The 15,484-nt window shown below is 45.6% G+C and overlaps 1 protein-coding gene across 1 annotated transcript; it reads right to left on the bottom strand.

Moving 5' to 3' along the window:
- Nucleotides 1-11,784: 11,784 nt before the first annotated feature.
- RPS17 (ribosomal protein S17) lies at nucleotides 11,785-14,791 on the bottom strand. The gene is made up of 5 exons (XM_054588570.1): nucleotides 14,684-14,791; nucleotides 14,250-14,401; nucleotides 13,556-13,661; nucleotides 12,950-13,015; nucleotides 11,785-11,907 (listed from the first exon to the last, which is right to left on the bottom strand). Exons 1-5 carry the CDS (start codon nucleotides 14,684-14,686, stop codon nucleotides 11,827-11,829), a joined length of 408 nt encoding a protein of 135 aa, XP_054444545.1. The 5' UTR covers nucleotides 14,687-14,791; the 3' UTR covers nucleotides 11,785-11,826.
- Nucleotides 14,792-15,484: the final 693 nt, after the last annotated feature.

The raw sequence follows: 15,484 nt of genomic DNA, 5'->3' as shown, positions 1-15,484 counted from the left end.
AGAAAACAGGTCCTGAAACTGCCCAATGGACACAGAGGGCGGGGCAGGCCGGGGGCGGGGGCACAGACCCCGTTCAGATGAGTAGATGGAGCTGCATGGAGCCAGAAACAGGTCCGCACACACACAGTTCAGCACATGGTAAAAGGTCCTATTTCACATGTCCCAGTAAATGGTACTGGATGACTAGCCTTTTGAGAAATAAATTCTTAATGTGACAATGCTTTAAAAATTAAACATATAAGTATTAGAAGAAACCATGAAGAAAAAAGCTTTGTCATCCCAGAGAAAAACGCCTGACAGGAGCCCAGAGTTCCCACACACAAAGCCCTGCTCCCGTCGCCTGCGTTTGAGAGAAAAGCCCAGGCGCCCGGGATGGGTGGGAACAGAGAGGGACCGGAGGTGGCACAGCACTAGCTCACACCGCAGCCAGTGGGGTGGGGCCACGGGGCCGTGTCACAGGCGCTCAGCACAGGTCTTTCTGAGGCTGAGAAGTTAGAAACCACCAACATACCCAACACTAGGTGACTCGCAAGAAGATAAGTTTGGCATGATTCTGCAATCGTTGTTCTTTGCAGTCACTAGAAATGACGACTTAGGAGCTCATTCGAAGGAGCTCATTAGGAGCTCATTCGCAAGGGTGCATTTCTAAGTAAAAACAACTTGAGCAGCACATATGGAATAGCCATCGGGGGCGGGGAGGTGTGTGGGATTAGGAAACAGACTGGAGGGACCCGCAATGAACATTTGCCGCGGTTCCCCCTGGAGGCTGGGAACGCGGGGGCTTTGCTGTCTGCCTTGTGCTTTCCTGGGTTTTGCTAAACTTAATACATTTGATTATTTTTGCAGTTAGACAGCCCTACAGTTTAAAATCTGAGCGACTGAGAAGGTGGTATAACGAGGGCATGGGAGCCGGAATGGACCAGCGAGGGCCGAGGCGGTTCAGATTAGGATGGAAGGGAGCCCGAGGCTCTGCGGACATCCAAGGACAGGGGCTGGCTGCAGGCGCACCCCGGGCTCTGCCGTTTAGTTCCAAGGACATGACACAAGCCTTGAACTCATCAGGGGCAAGGCGGGGAGGGGACAGCCTTAAAGCCTGTCTGTATCCCTAGCTATTGGGGTCCACACGGCAGCTGTGGATGAGGCTCCAAGGGGCCTGAGACCCCCAAGGCTGGTCCACCTCCTGCCTGAGCAGCCTCACCCAGGACTCTCACCCCCACCTGGGAAGGACAGGAGCACGGGGTCTCAGCTAGTGTGTCTCTCAGGAAGCAAGGGGGGTGAAACAACGAAATTTTAAAAGGAGCGGAAGCGACCACCTTGGAAGACAGGTTTGTCTGTCCACCTCACGTGAGCCGAACCTTTCCAAAGGGGGCAGGAAGAGATCAGAGAAAAGGAGGAAGCGGCTGGCTCCCCAGTTTTCTTCACAGACACCATCAGATGTGGGCCAAGTGGCTTCTGAGTCACAAGGAAACCTTTTCCCCCAGGACTGCGCTCAGAAACAACAGAGGAAGGAATGATTAAAACTATCGGCTCAGCACAAGCTCAGGAAGAAGTTGAATAAACCCTGAACAATGTGTCTCATCCTACTATGAAAAAAAGGAAATTTCAGAAAGTTAGGAACCACCACATGTATAGAGTTAATTACATGCTCATCACTCCACTCGCACGGCTCCTGCCATGAAAGAAGAGAGGGAGGTCCCTCTGCTCCTTCCCCAAGGCCTGAGCCCCCTGCTTCCGGCCCCGCTGCCCCGGAACATGCACGTCTGTGGTCTGCCTCCCACGGGCCTGTGCCGCTGGCCTTTGCCAAATGAAGGGCCCAGCCACGAAGGCGGTGTTTTCACGAGTCACCCTTCCCATTTCCTCTCACCCCCATTTCACCAAAGCCTCAACCCCCAGCTGAAAGGCCCCATTCTTGTCCAATGGACTAGGTCCAATTTAATCTAAAAAAGGAGGAAACACACTCAGCCGTCAGGAAGCAATAGCATTAACTTCAGGGCCAAAAACAACACTGCAGACTGCGAACAATGCAGCAGGCGGCCTGGGGAAGATCAAGGCAGCTTAACCCGGCGGTTACGGTCGCTGGTCACTGAGAGAGAGGGGCCAAGTGCCAATCTCACCACGGGAGGGCGGGCTGGGCAGTGTTTCTAAAAACAGAAGTAATGGTTTAAGAACTTATCTGAGGATTTTCAGATATTAAAAATTAATTTCCTCCTGGACACAGAGACTGGCCTCCGATCATGTTCGCCTCAAATTATCCCCCAAATACCTCGTGATCTGGCCCGGAGAGCTGACTTCAAGTCCACTGTCCACAGGTGGGATGGGACTCCCAGATGGAAAATTACTTCAAAACAAAAAAAATGATTTTCCTTCCGAATGATTTTATGAAGGGTGAAGACTCGAGTCTCCTTAAAATTAACTTTTAAAAATCAAAAATTAAAAATATTTTTAATATACTCATTCCAAGAACTTATAGTTTCCAGAATTTCACACAAGAGTAAAAATGAAGAGGAAACAAAATAAAGGAATAAAAGAAGCTACATGTCCCATAGTTGCTACTGTGAACAGCCAATTTAGCTCAGCGTTTCCCAGCAGCCGAAGTAAACACAGAACACAACCAGCTCAACGGTGACAGAAGCGGCTGGCTGCCTGGAGGTCTTTCCCCACCAGAGCCCTGCGGGGCGGCCCCGTGGGCAGGCTGCCAACAGCCCCGGAACTTCACGGAGCTTGTGTTAACGCGTTCGCTCGGACCGCGGGCATCAAGGCCCCAAGAACAAAGCTCGCGGGTCATGGTTCCTGTCGACAGGAAGGCCGCCACCTTTGCTTCGCTGACGCTGGACCACCAGTGGCTGCTCTGGGAATGGCACGTGGGCCCGAGGCTGACCAATGAGCCACAAAGAAAACTCTGCGGGGGTGATTCTGAAGGCGGTCCCCACTCCCACCAGACAGCCATGTGAGGAGACAGCCCCTTCTCCCTCTGGGTGGGTGCGTCTCCATGTAAATGGCAAACAAAGGGGTGCTGGGTTTGATGTGCTACTATTGCACAAACTAGATTCTATGCCCGAAATTGGTACAAGAGAAAAGAGACATCATACATTAATAAAAGGGCCAACTCACCAAGAAGATTCAATGATTATAAACATATGCACTAACCAACAGAACCCCAAAATGTATGAAGCAAAAAATGACAGAATTAAAGGGAGAAATAGACAGTTCTACAGTAGTTGTAGACTTCAAGGCCCCATTTTCAATAATGGATAGAATATGTAGACAGAAGATAGATAACTTAAACAACAGACATATATACAGAATACCCAATAGATGCAAAACACACACATTTCTCAAGGACGCGTGGGACATTCTGTTCTCCAGGACAAGCCACATATTAGGCCATAAAACAAATCTCAATAAACTTAAGAAGACTGAAATCATGCAATACATTTTTTCTGACCATAACAGAATGAAGCTAGGAATCAATAATAGAAAAAGAAATCTGGAGAATCCACAAATATATGGTAACTGAACAATAGAGTCTTAAACAGAGAAACAATATAGTTTAAATGAGAAACTATTTAGAGATGAATGCTCCTTAAGGAACCAAAAAAAAAAAAAAAAAGGCGCAAACTAAACTGAAAGCTAACAGTAAAGAAGAAAGGGTAGACAGGGTGGCGGGGGATCACGGAGGGGTAAATAGAGAATGGAAACAAATGCCAAGAGTCAAAGAAACCAAAAGTTTGTTTGGTTTGTTCTTTCAAAAGAATACTTTTTATCAACCTTTATTTAGCTAGACTAAGAAAAAAGAAAAAAAGATACAAATAAATAAAATCAGAAATAAAAGCAGAGCATTACCACAAAATAGAAAAAGAATTATGTGAACAACTGTATGGCAAAAATTGGGTAATCTTGGTCAAGTGGACAAATTCCTAGGAACAAATGACTTACATTGACTAAAGAAGACACAAGATCTCACTAGACCTTTAAAAGGTAAAAATATTGCATCACTATCAAAAGCACACCGACAAAGGAAAATGCTAGGACCACAATGGATTCATTGGTAAAAAGACATTTAAGGAAAAATTACCAACAATTCTTCTAAAGCTCTTTGAAAGAAAGGAAGAAGAGATAACACTTTCCAACTCATCCAATTAGGCCAGCATTTCTGATACTAAAGCCGTATTAAGACATCACATAAAAAATTAGAAATCAAAATCCCTGATGAATATCTATGCAAATACCCTCAACAGAATACAAGCAAACCAAATCCATCAACACATTAAAAGGAATATACACCCAATATACCTAGGAATAAATTTAAACAATTGGGTAAAAGACCTGTACTCGGAAAATTATGAGACACTGAAGAAGATACAAACAAATGGAACCACATACTGTGCTCATGAATAGGAGAATTAACGTCATTAAAATGGCCATACTACGCAAAGCAATCTATATTCAATGCAGTCCTTATCAAAATACCAATGACAATTTTCACGGAACTAGAATAATCCTAAAATTTATATGGAACCACAAAAGACACCAAAATAGCCACAGCAATCTTGAGAAAGAACAGAGTTGGAGGTATCATGCTACTTTATAATACTATAGGATTATAGTAATTAAAACGGCATTGTACTGGCATAAAAACTGATACACAGATCAATGGAACAGAACACAGAGTCCAGAAATAACTCCATACGGTCAATTAATCTAAGACAGAAAAGGCAAGAATATACAGTGGGATAAAGACAATCTATTGAATAGGTAGTGTTGGAAAAACTGGACAGACACATGCAAAAAAATGAAAGATAAAACTAGACCACTTTCTTCCACCATATATAAGAAAAATTCCAAATGGATTAAAGACTTACAGATAACACCGAAACCAAAACCTCCTAGAAGAAAACATAGGCAGTAAACCCTTTGACATCTCTCTTAGTAATATTTTTCTGATTCATCTCCTCATCCAAGGGGAACAAACAGAAAAAAATAAATGGGACTACATCAATCTAAAAAATTTTACACTGCAAAGTTAACCATCAACAAAATGAAGACAATCTACTTAATGAAAAAAAATTCACAAATAATACATTCAATAAGAGATTAATATTCTTCAAAATACATGAAGAATTCATACAACAGAAAAAAACAATCTGGCTAAAAAACCGGCAGAGAACCTGAATAGATGTTTCTCCAAAAAGGACATAAAGAGGGCCAATAGACATATGAAGAAATGCTCGCTGTCACTAATCAGAGAGATGCAAATTAAATCCACAGTAAGAGATCACCTCTCACCTGCTGGAATGGCCAGCACCAATTCGTCAGCAAACAACAAATGCTGGCGAGGATGTGGAGAACAGGGAATCCTAATGCACTGTTGGTGGAAATGCAGACTTGGTGCAGCCAGGATGGAAAAGCGGTATGGAGGTTCCTCAAAAAATTAAAAATAGAACTACCACACAACCCAGCAGTTCCACTTCTGGGTACATATCTAAAGAAATCCAAAACACTAATTTGAAAAGATATATGTACCCCTATGTTCACTGCAGCATTATTTGCAATAGCCAAGATATGGGAGAAACCCCAGTAACCATCAATAGATAAGTGGAAAAAGAAGAGGCGGTACATATATACAATGGAATACTACTCAGTCAAAAAAGAATGAAATCTTACCATTTGTAACAACATGGATGAACCAAGAGTGCACTATGCTAGGTGAAATACGTTACAGATAGACAAATACCATATGATTTCACTTATACGTGGAATCTAACGAATAAGTGAACAAAACAGAAACAGACAAACTGAGGGTTGTCAAGTGGGAAGGGAACTGGGGGGCTGGTTGAAAAAGGTGAAGGGATTAAGAAGTACAAACTGAAGAAAACAGTCATGGGGATGTAAAGTACAGCATAGGGCGTGTAGCCAGTAATACTGTAATAACTGTGTGTGGTGTTGCGTGGGTACTGGATTTACCAGGGAAGGGGGAGCACATCATATATTATATAAATGTCTAACCACTAGGTTGTATACCTGAAACTAACATAAATATTAAATATTTGCAAAAATAAAAAAAGGAATACACACCACAACAAAGTGGAATTTATAACAGAAATGCAAGGGAGGGTCAGCTTAAGAAAATCTGCTGACGTAATCCATCACAGTCCTGAGCAGACAAACCACACAATCATCTCAGTCGACAGAGGAAAAGGCATTTCCAGAAGCCAACCCTCTTTCATGACAGAAACTCTCAGAAAACCAGGCATGGAGGGACGATTCCTCAACACAAACAAAGGACATTTCTGAAAAACCCACAACTAACATCATGCTCCATGAGGGAGCACTGAAAGCTTTATCTGCAGTTTCACAAATGAGACAAGAATGCTGCTTTCACCACTGCCACTTAAAATCATCCCAGAAATCCTAGCCAGAGCAACTAAGACAAAGAAAAGGCATTCAAATTGGAAATGAAAGAGTAAAACTACCTCTGTTTGCAGGTGATGCGATCCTCAACAGAGAAAATCCTGAGGAATGTGCGCAAGAAAGCTGCTTGGGCTTAAACACAAACTCAGCGACTAAATCACAAAAATCAGTTGTGATTTTATACACCAGTAACGAACAATTAGGAAAGGAAATTAAGGAAGCAATTCCAGTTACAGTAACACCTATATGTGGGTTTTCCACACCAAGCAATTGCCCAGTTCTCTGCAGATGCAAACTGGGTGGACTACAATTTCATTCAATTCTGGCACTACCCAGAGTTAGCACAGACCCCACAGGGTAAGCGCTCAGGACTGGCCCCTATTTCACATGCCAGTCACAAGTACTGGGTCCAGAGGTTACCCACACTTCTGACCTGCCTACAAATTGGGGGCTCCCATGGCACCGTCTCAGGTTCAAGAAATTGTTATAATGGCTCACAGAACTCAGGGAAAAATCTACCATTACTGGTTTCTTATAAGGGACATGAATGAATGGCTAGGTAAGTTCAGCCCTGTCCCCAAGAAACTTTGGATGTGCCACCCTTCCAGTGCACGTTCAGAAACTCTCCAAACCCAAATCCCTTAAAGTCTTTATGGGAGCTCAATTATGCGACACGATTGAATTAATCATAACAGCCAATGATGTAATCAATTTCCTGCTCCCCCCTACCCCCCCGCCGCCGGAAGGCAGTGAATGCTAAAGGATTAATATCCAGAATATACCAAGAACTCCTATAACTCAACACCAAAAAAACAATCAACCCAATTCAAAAATGGGCAAAGGACTTGAATAGACATTTCAATAAACACATTAAAAGATTCTCAACATCACTAATCATTAAGGCAAAACAAATCAAAACCGTGCGATACCACTCACTTCATACCCATGAAGATAGCGATTATTTTTAAAAATCTCAGAAATTAACAATTGTTGGCAATTATGTGGAGAAATTGGAACTCTTGTGCATTGTGAATGGAAATGTAAAATGGTGCAGCTGCTGTGGAAAATGGCATGGCACATCCTCAAAAAATTACACATTTAAATACCTTATGATCTAGCAACTCCCACTTCTTGGTGTATACACAAAATAATTAAAAGCAGGAATTGAAACAGATATTTGTACACCCATGTTTGTAGCACCATTATTTTCAGTAAGTGAAAGTGAAAAGCAACCAAAATGTACACCAACAAATGAATGCATATATAAAATAATGCAGCAATTCCACTTCTTGGTATATACTCAAAACAATTCAAAGCAGGGACTGAAACAGGTATTTGTACACCCATGTTCATAGCATTATTATTCACATTAACCAAAAGTGGAAGCATCCCACCAAAATGTACACCACCACCACCAACAAAAAAGGATACAGAAAATAATCTAGCAACTTCACTTCTTGGTATGTATTCAAAACAACTGAAAGCAAGGATTGAAACAGATGTTTGTATACCCATATTCATAATAGCATTATTCATAATAACTGAAAGTGGAAGCATCTAACCAAAGTATACACCAACAAATAAATGCATATAAAATAATTTAGCAACTCCACTTCTTGGTATATACTCAAAATAACTGAAAGCAGGGATCGAAACATTTGTACACCCATGTTCATAGCAGCATTATTTACAATATCTGCAACATTTTCAGCATATCTTGAAATAATTACATTTATTATTTCAAGAAAGGTAAAAAATGCAACTGAAACAAAAAAAGATTGGTGCAGCGTATGGAGAAGGTGCTGTGGCTGACTGAACGTGTCAAAAGTGGTTTGCAAAGTTTCTTGGTACTATTGAAAGCTATCTTACGCTTTAGAAGAGGTTTAGCAGCACCGCTGGCCTCTACCCATTAGAATCCAACAGCAGAAGACAGCCAACACATCAAAATATCCAAATTAATAAAGTTCCTGGTGAAAATGAAAAATGTCTTATTTCAAGGGAAAAACAAAATGGACTTTTTGACCAACCCAATACATTATTTATCCATAAAAAGGAATGTAATTTATATATGCTACGACAAAGATGGACTTTGAAAAAAATTATGCTTAGTGAAATAAGCCAGTCAGGAAAAGTACCAACACTACATGATTCCACTTAAACAAGGTACCTAGAATGGGTAAATTCGAGACAGAGGCAGAAGAAAGGTTACCAGAAGTTGGGGGAAGGGAGAGTGGGGACTTTCTGTGTAATGCGTACAGAGTTTCTGTTGGGATGACGACAAGTTTCGGAAACAGTGAACATGGTTACATTGTGGATGTATTTAAGGCCACTGAATTGTACACTCAGGAATGGTTAAAATGATAAATACTGGGTGGGCCAAAAAGTCCGTAACCACAATTAAAAACAAGACTTAACCATCATCAGTTCCATGAATTTTGGTAAATTCTGTAATAGTGACTGAGATTCATTGTCAACAGTACTGTTCAATAATGGATAAATTTAGATATTTTGTACCAATAGCTGCCGATGAGCCACATAATAAATAGCATAGGTTTTAAACACTTTACACTTTTGCAAGGTTTGAAATGTACCCAAATAAGCCTTTTTCTGCTCCACACACACCTTAAGCACCATCAGCTATAACATTAACTCAGCCAATTCCCATTTAAAAGGACACTGAATTACGGATTTCTCAGCTTTAAACAGTCTCACCTGGAGTGGTTCTTCGTCTTCACACGGAGCGGAGCGCTGAATTAACAGCAGTACAGCTGACATTTTGTAACTCATTAAGTGCCAAGGAAAACTATTCAAAAATGATTTGCCTTGTTTCAGATTAACTATTGATATTATTTCAAATGTTCTCACCTCTTCAAGCACCCGTTCCCGTCTTAAAAGAAGTTTATTTTTTCTGGATATATTTCAGAGAAATTAACTCAACATTAATAAAGAGCTTTCCATGCTTAGTCAACGAATAAGCTACCCATACCTTAAAAGCACAACATTCAAAGCCCAGTTGTTGTTTTTTATAACTTGAGTATGCACCAATTTTTTAAAAAATAAAAGGTCACCCGAAACACTTTAAATTGGTTTTATTTTTTAATATTTTAAAAATCCTCTCGCGAAAATAGTTTACTGATTTATTTTATTTTTTTTAGAGAGAAACAGGGATCGTTTGCGTCCGTACGCGCCCGGACGGGGGTTCAGAGCCGCCACCTTTTGGTGCGCGGGACAACGCTGCAACCAGACAAGCCACCCGGCCAGGGCTAGGCTGCCTTTTTTTTTTTTTTTTTTTTTTTTTAAATAAATTTAACACTTTAAAATTTCAAGCTGCTTTAAGGCAGGTGGAAACACTGTTCAGCTATAAACGTGTAAGCGCAGTCCAGTCAAAGTGGTACCAGCGACGACCCCTGCACTCAGTCATCTTAGCGGAACCAGCGCCCGGCAACGCGTAGACACGTGCAAGCGGGGTGTCCCGATAGAGGTGACGTTTGGACACCGGTGCGAATTTTAGAGAACCCCACAGGCCACGTTCCTGTGTTGTGTGACGCCTTTTACAAACGGGAACCCGTCCTCGGCTCCAGGCTCACACGCACACAGGCAGCCGCCGCAGCTGGCGACGCCTCCGGCCGAAAGAGAAAAACCGCTTTATTCGCGTTCCTCCCCCTGGGATCGGGTTTTTCCCCCAAAATCGAAAGCGGAAAAGCGGCAACCTCAAGTAAAATATAAAGTCACTTTAAGAAAGTGTTCCTTTATCAATTCACTTCAACATTCCTTCATTCCGATTAGTCTTTGACTTCTTTAAACATTTTTCAGTTCCCTCATCGAACTTTTTAAAAATGCATCTTATATCTAGCTGTGAGGTATTTCACTTTGAAAATTATCCTTTAACACAAATAACCAAAGACGACAAAAATTTTACCTGCGGCACGTCCCAATCTCCGTGCAGCGGAGTCTCGGCGCAGAAGGCACAACGCTGTCTGTCCATCCATTTCATGCCGAGCGCCCTGGTCGTCACACCCGAGCCTCAGGCAACCCGGGACAGCCCCGCGGGCCACCAACGCGGCCCCCCGCCTCCCGCCGCCGCGGCGTCTCAGCGCCTCAGACTCGCGCCCGGCGCCTCTGATAAGCACGGGCCGCGCCCCCGGCACACCTGCGCCGGCCCCGCCCACTCGCCGCACGAGCCCCGAGCCCCAGGCCCCGGGGGCGGGGCCTTAACAGACTCCACCGGAAGTTAACGAGCACGGCGCGGGTACCCGGCCGAGGACTGACGCCAGGAGGATCTCCAGCTCGGCCCCTAAAGAGCCTATTCACTCCACGCAGGGCCTGCCCGGTGTCTGTCCCTTGCCGCATTCTGCTCTCGTCACATCCAAGGCACCCACGCGCCAGGCCCCCACAGGCGAGCCGGCTGCTTGACCACACTGCCCCCTAGTGGGGACTGCGGCTAACGGCACAGCAAACACCCCTCGTTACTGGTTCAGGGCTAGTTGCGTTAGCCTGGCTTTCTCACCCACACAGAAGAGGCTCATTCTTTCCTCACCGGACACAAAAAACCTAACGGGGAGAGGGGCGGCTTCTTTATGCGCGGCTCCCTTTCTGTAATGTTCCTACAGAAAAAGCTCCATTAAATCTAAGAGACATTAGACCCATACTGAAGGGCATTCTACAAAACCAGCCAATACTTTTCAAAAACGTGTCATGAAAGACATAGGAAAGAGGCTGAGGGGACCTGAAATCTAGATCTCGATTATGGACTACAAAGCACTGAATGTTAAATTTCCTGATTTTGATTCTGTTGTTACCTAAGACACTGAAATACATACTTGGGCCAAAGGACGTTATTTCTGTGTATCTACATATTTTCTGAACCACTGAGAATCAGAAAAAAAAATGTGTGTACAGAATATACTGTAAAGCACTTGGGACAAAATGTAAACAATTGGTAGATCAATACAGAACATTTGTAAGTTCCTCTGCACTATTCCTGCAGCTTCTCTCCAAGTTTGAAATTACAAAATATTTTTAGAATGCAGCATCTGACAAAACAGACATCCATCAGTGGACAGGCAGACAGACCTGGGTCCTGCCACTTCCTCGCAGAGATTGACACATACGCATGGTGCACACACACCCAGATCAGCACCAGCAGTAAAGAGCAGACAGGTGTGCAGAGCACAACTGAACAGCGCCTTCTCCCGCTACTCAGCAGCCCCGGCCCGGCCCGGCCCGCTTCCCCGCTTCCCCGCGCTCACACAGCGGGACCACAACCCCAGCGGATCCCATCCACCCAGGATCTGGCTGCTGAGCCCACCCTTCCTGGGAAAGAACTCCTGCCCTTTGTTGCACCAGCACCCAACCCCACAAATGACACAGGCAAAGTTGTCGATGGGTTTATTGATAATATTACAGCAGAAGGGTTCAAACAGCTCCACGTGGTGTTTTGAAATTCATCCCAACTGTAGGCTGAGTGACCTGCAGGTTGGACAGACTGCCAAAGTCCTGGAACAACAAAATGGGTTCAGTGTGGCTGTACCAGTGAGGCCTATGGTCAGAGCTCCAGGACCACGGCCGGGCTGTGCTTGTCAGCACCCACCAGCTTGGGGTCCAGTCAAGTTAGTGGGACCTGAAGAAACCCAACAAAGGGCCTTCTCCTTCCCACCCCTGAGTAATACTCATAGGGGGTCTACTCGAGATCTCCGGGGCCCTGCACTTCAACAGTACGCTGCCAGGGAGCCGCTCTGTGCATTGCAAGACGCTCAGCAGCATCCCTGGTCTCTGTCCACCAGAGTCCGCTAGGATCCCCTGAGCCGTGACAAAAAACAAATGTCCTGAGGTGGGGGTATCTCTCCCTCTGAGAATCACTGCTCTAGGGCACACAGGGTGCCACTTCCTCTCCCAGGACCAACCTGCCTCAAAAATGGCACTCCCTAGGCAATCAACATGAGGGGCCCAGGAGAGGGGTCAGAGGACAGGTCAGGGCCAACCTTTAAGCCAACTCAGTCTGAGTGAGACACTGGGCTCAAAAACCAATTTTTACATTGAAACGAAAAGGCTGCTTTCACAGCAGGCTTTAATTGTACTGGAAATGCTTTTCTGAAGTTGGTTGGTGAGTACATGGGAGTTTAGTACCTTTTTGAATGTCTTAAGCATTTCATGATTATAAAAAATGTAAAGTTGCTCTAAATCATCAACCGCCTAGTGGACTCTGAAGCCCACACTATGTTCACCAAACTTGTAGAAAAAGTATTAAGAGAAGCCACAGAAGAGCCATATATCACTTTCTTCTCTGGACAGCTACAATATCTAAGTAGTGCCCAGCAATAAGCATCAGGAAATCACACCAAGCTCCCTTGAGGGGTTAGCCCACAGAATGAAAAAGAGGACCTGGGATGCAACTATGGGGGCGAATGGGAGGAGCCAGCCATAGAGCTGAAGATGAAAGGAAATAATGTATGGAAGGCACTGAGAAGGATACCTGGTATTACTACAGACAGTAGAAAGCTTCTGGGAAGTCCCACATAGGGTTTGAGCAAACACTTACCAAGAGCTTCAGCATCTCCTTAGTGTCAGGGTCAACTTCAATGATCTCCTGATCCAGGGCTGAGACCTAGAAGGAACAAGCAATGCCCAAAATATCCATCAGTGAGTTCTCTCACCTTCCCTGCCCTTTTCCCACTATTCTTAAACAAAAAAAGAGGGGCACTCGCAAAGGAGACAGGAGGGATCCTACAAGGTAAGCAGTCGGCTTAAGGATTACAGGCCCAGAAGGTTAGTTCTTGTCTTACCTTTGTGTGCCCTTATGATCATCTTACTGGTGTTTAGAAATTCTAAGACTGTGTTACTAATTCAGGAATGTTTGTGGTAAGGCGAATAATCAAACCAGAAGACACGACAAGGCAAACACCAGAAAGGGCTAGCCGTGTGAAAACCCGAATGAACTTAACTGGCCCCGACAGGGCACAACAGAGCCCACCACAGGCAGGTAGACTGTGGGCACCTACAGCTGAAAAAGGGATGATGGATAAAGGACCTCCTTCTCCAACTCAGCTGAGGTCCCTTTAAAAAACAAGCACCTGGAAGGGCTCTGAACCTGCTTTACTTTTCCCCGGAGAAGCCAGAGGCCCAGACCAACACCCAGACAGTTTACCTCGGGAACGTAATTATCTCTCCTCTCTCTCTCCTCTTCCTGCAGCTTGATGGAGATGCCTCTCACGGGGCCTCTCTGGATCCGCTTCATCAGATGTGTGACATAGCTGCAGGGATCAAATGCCCAAGAAAAAACACTGAGAACAGGCGCCGGTGCACAAGGCATCGGACAGACCAACAACAGTTTTAGTTTCTTCCACAGTGAGAAGAGAGGACTGGCATCCTAGGAGCTGCGACTCTGGACCGCACACCGCTCTGCTATCTAAACACGCCTGTCTATCACACCCCGTTCCAAGTCTATCAAAGCCATCAGATCCTCCCCGGGCCTCCCTTTCTCTCCTCCCAGTCCCTGTTTACTGCTCTTAATATTAAGTCTTCTGGGAGGGTACAGAAGGGGTAAGTGGTAATGGAAGACCCCAACAAGGATAACGTATATACATATATTCAAAATTCAAAGTCTTCCGGAGGTCTGACCGTGGCCATCCTGTCACGGCCAGATATAACAGTCACAACAAGAAACCCTACAAAAGCACTTCCTGGGAGCATCGGGAAGACTCGCGTTCTCGGAACCACCAGGGCACTGTCCCCACGCCCCCTCCAGCCCCACGTCGGGAACGGCAGACCCAGGGCAGCCCCGGAGGCCCCGGCGCCCCACCACCCACCCGTCCCCGCAGGCCGGCACGCACCCCACTCACCCCGCTATCTTGTTTCGGAGCTTCTTGCTGGGGATAATGGCGATCTCCTCGCACACGCGCTTGTTGGTGTGGAAGTCATTGCCCAAGCGCGTGTAGTACTTCTCGATGATGACCCGGGCCGCCTTCTTCACGGTCTTGGTGCGAACGCGGCCCTGCGGGTGGAGAAGACAGGGTCATCGCGAGCCGGGACACCCCTCCTGGGAAGAGCGCGGCGTCACGTCTCAACCGTAGCAGGGTCTGCGGGCTGGGGCCAAGCCCGGGAAAGGAAAGGACCGGTCGGGTGGTGCTGGAGCGCGGGGATCAACGCGGAAGCCAGAGGCCCGCAGAGTCTCCAGCCTGACAGGGCCCGGTGCTCCTCTTTGCGGGCTGGAGGCCGCGGAAGGAAGAGGATGGAGGTCGATTGCGGGAGACAAGTTTCGTGGCAGAAAACCTACCATCTTGACGGGTCCCTGGTGAAAGAGGAAACAGGAAGCAGAAGGGAGGCCTATAAAGAGCAGGCTAGAAAGCCGCTTCCGCCTTGGCCGGGACGCGCGGAACCAACGCCGGCGCACGGCAGCGACCCCTGGTGGGGCGGGGCGGAAGTGCAGGTGGCCAGCAGCAGCCACTGGTGAGCGGGGCCCCTGCTTACGGGCCCCGCCCCGCCTACCGTAGTCCTGGTCCCCTTCTCTCTAGCCCTGAGGTTCTGTGACCAGATAGCCTGTTGGATGTGTCCAGGCCAGGAGGAGTGCACCTCTTCCTCACACACCGGGGCGAGGGAGGGAGGGTGAGCCCTTGGAAAGGCTAGTGAGGACTTGGAAAGGCGAGGAAGTAGGGGCTGTTTCCCACCCAGGACCCCGACCCAGTCGGCAGGTCAGAGATCTGTCCCCTCAGCCTGGTGGAGACCCAGGTACAACTGGGAAGGGCTTATCTCACCTCTCCCCAGCCTTTGCTCTAAGGTCACCTTACGTGAGGGGCTCTCCCTCCAACTTACAGAGCATCACTATGCTAAACCTGCTTTAGTATCTCTTTATGGTATTTTGCCATGTATAATGTACACTCCCATGTATAACGTGCACCCATGTTTTTGGCCCAAAATTTCAGGAAAAAAATTTCAATTGTTTTTATTCACTTTATATTTATATATATATTATATATATATATATATATATATATATATAATTTTATATTACAAAGGAGTTTTAGCGTTTATTTTTGAACATATTATGGTACAAGAAATTTTATGTAACAATTACAAA

The sequence above is a fragment of the Pteronotus mesoamericanus genome, unplaced genomic scaffold (assembly GCF_021234165.1).
Source record: "Pteronotus mesoamericanus isolate MK-2021 breed Mesoamerican mustached bat unplaced genomic scaffold, CSHL_Meso_final contig_1242, whole genome shotgun sequence".
In the NCBI taxonomy this organism is placed as follows: domain Eukaryota; kingdom Metazoa; phylum Chordata; class Mammalia; order Chiroptera; family Mormoopidae; genus Pteronotus; species Pteronotus mesoamericanus.
Note: the sequence above shows the minus strand (reverse complement) of the source record. Positions and strands in the feature narration are given on the sequence as shown.

What these genes read in the sequence shown, in the direction of transcription:
- RPS17 (XM_054588570.1), bottom strand. An exon ending in CTCCGAAACAAGATAGCGGG is followed by an intron (nt 13,662 to 14,249) that starts GTGAGTGGGGTG and finishes TGATCCCTGCAG; the next exon opens with CTATGTCACACATCTGATGA. An exon ending in AGGAGATGCTGAAGCTCTTG is followed by an intron (nt 11,908 to 12,949) that starts GTAAGTGTTTGC and finishes TTGTTGTTCCAG; the next exon opens with GACTTTGGCAGTCTGTCCAA.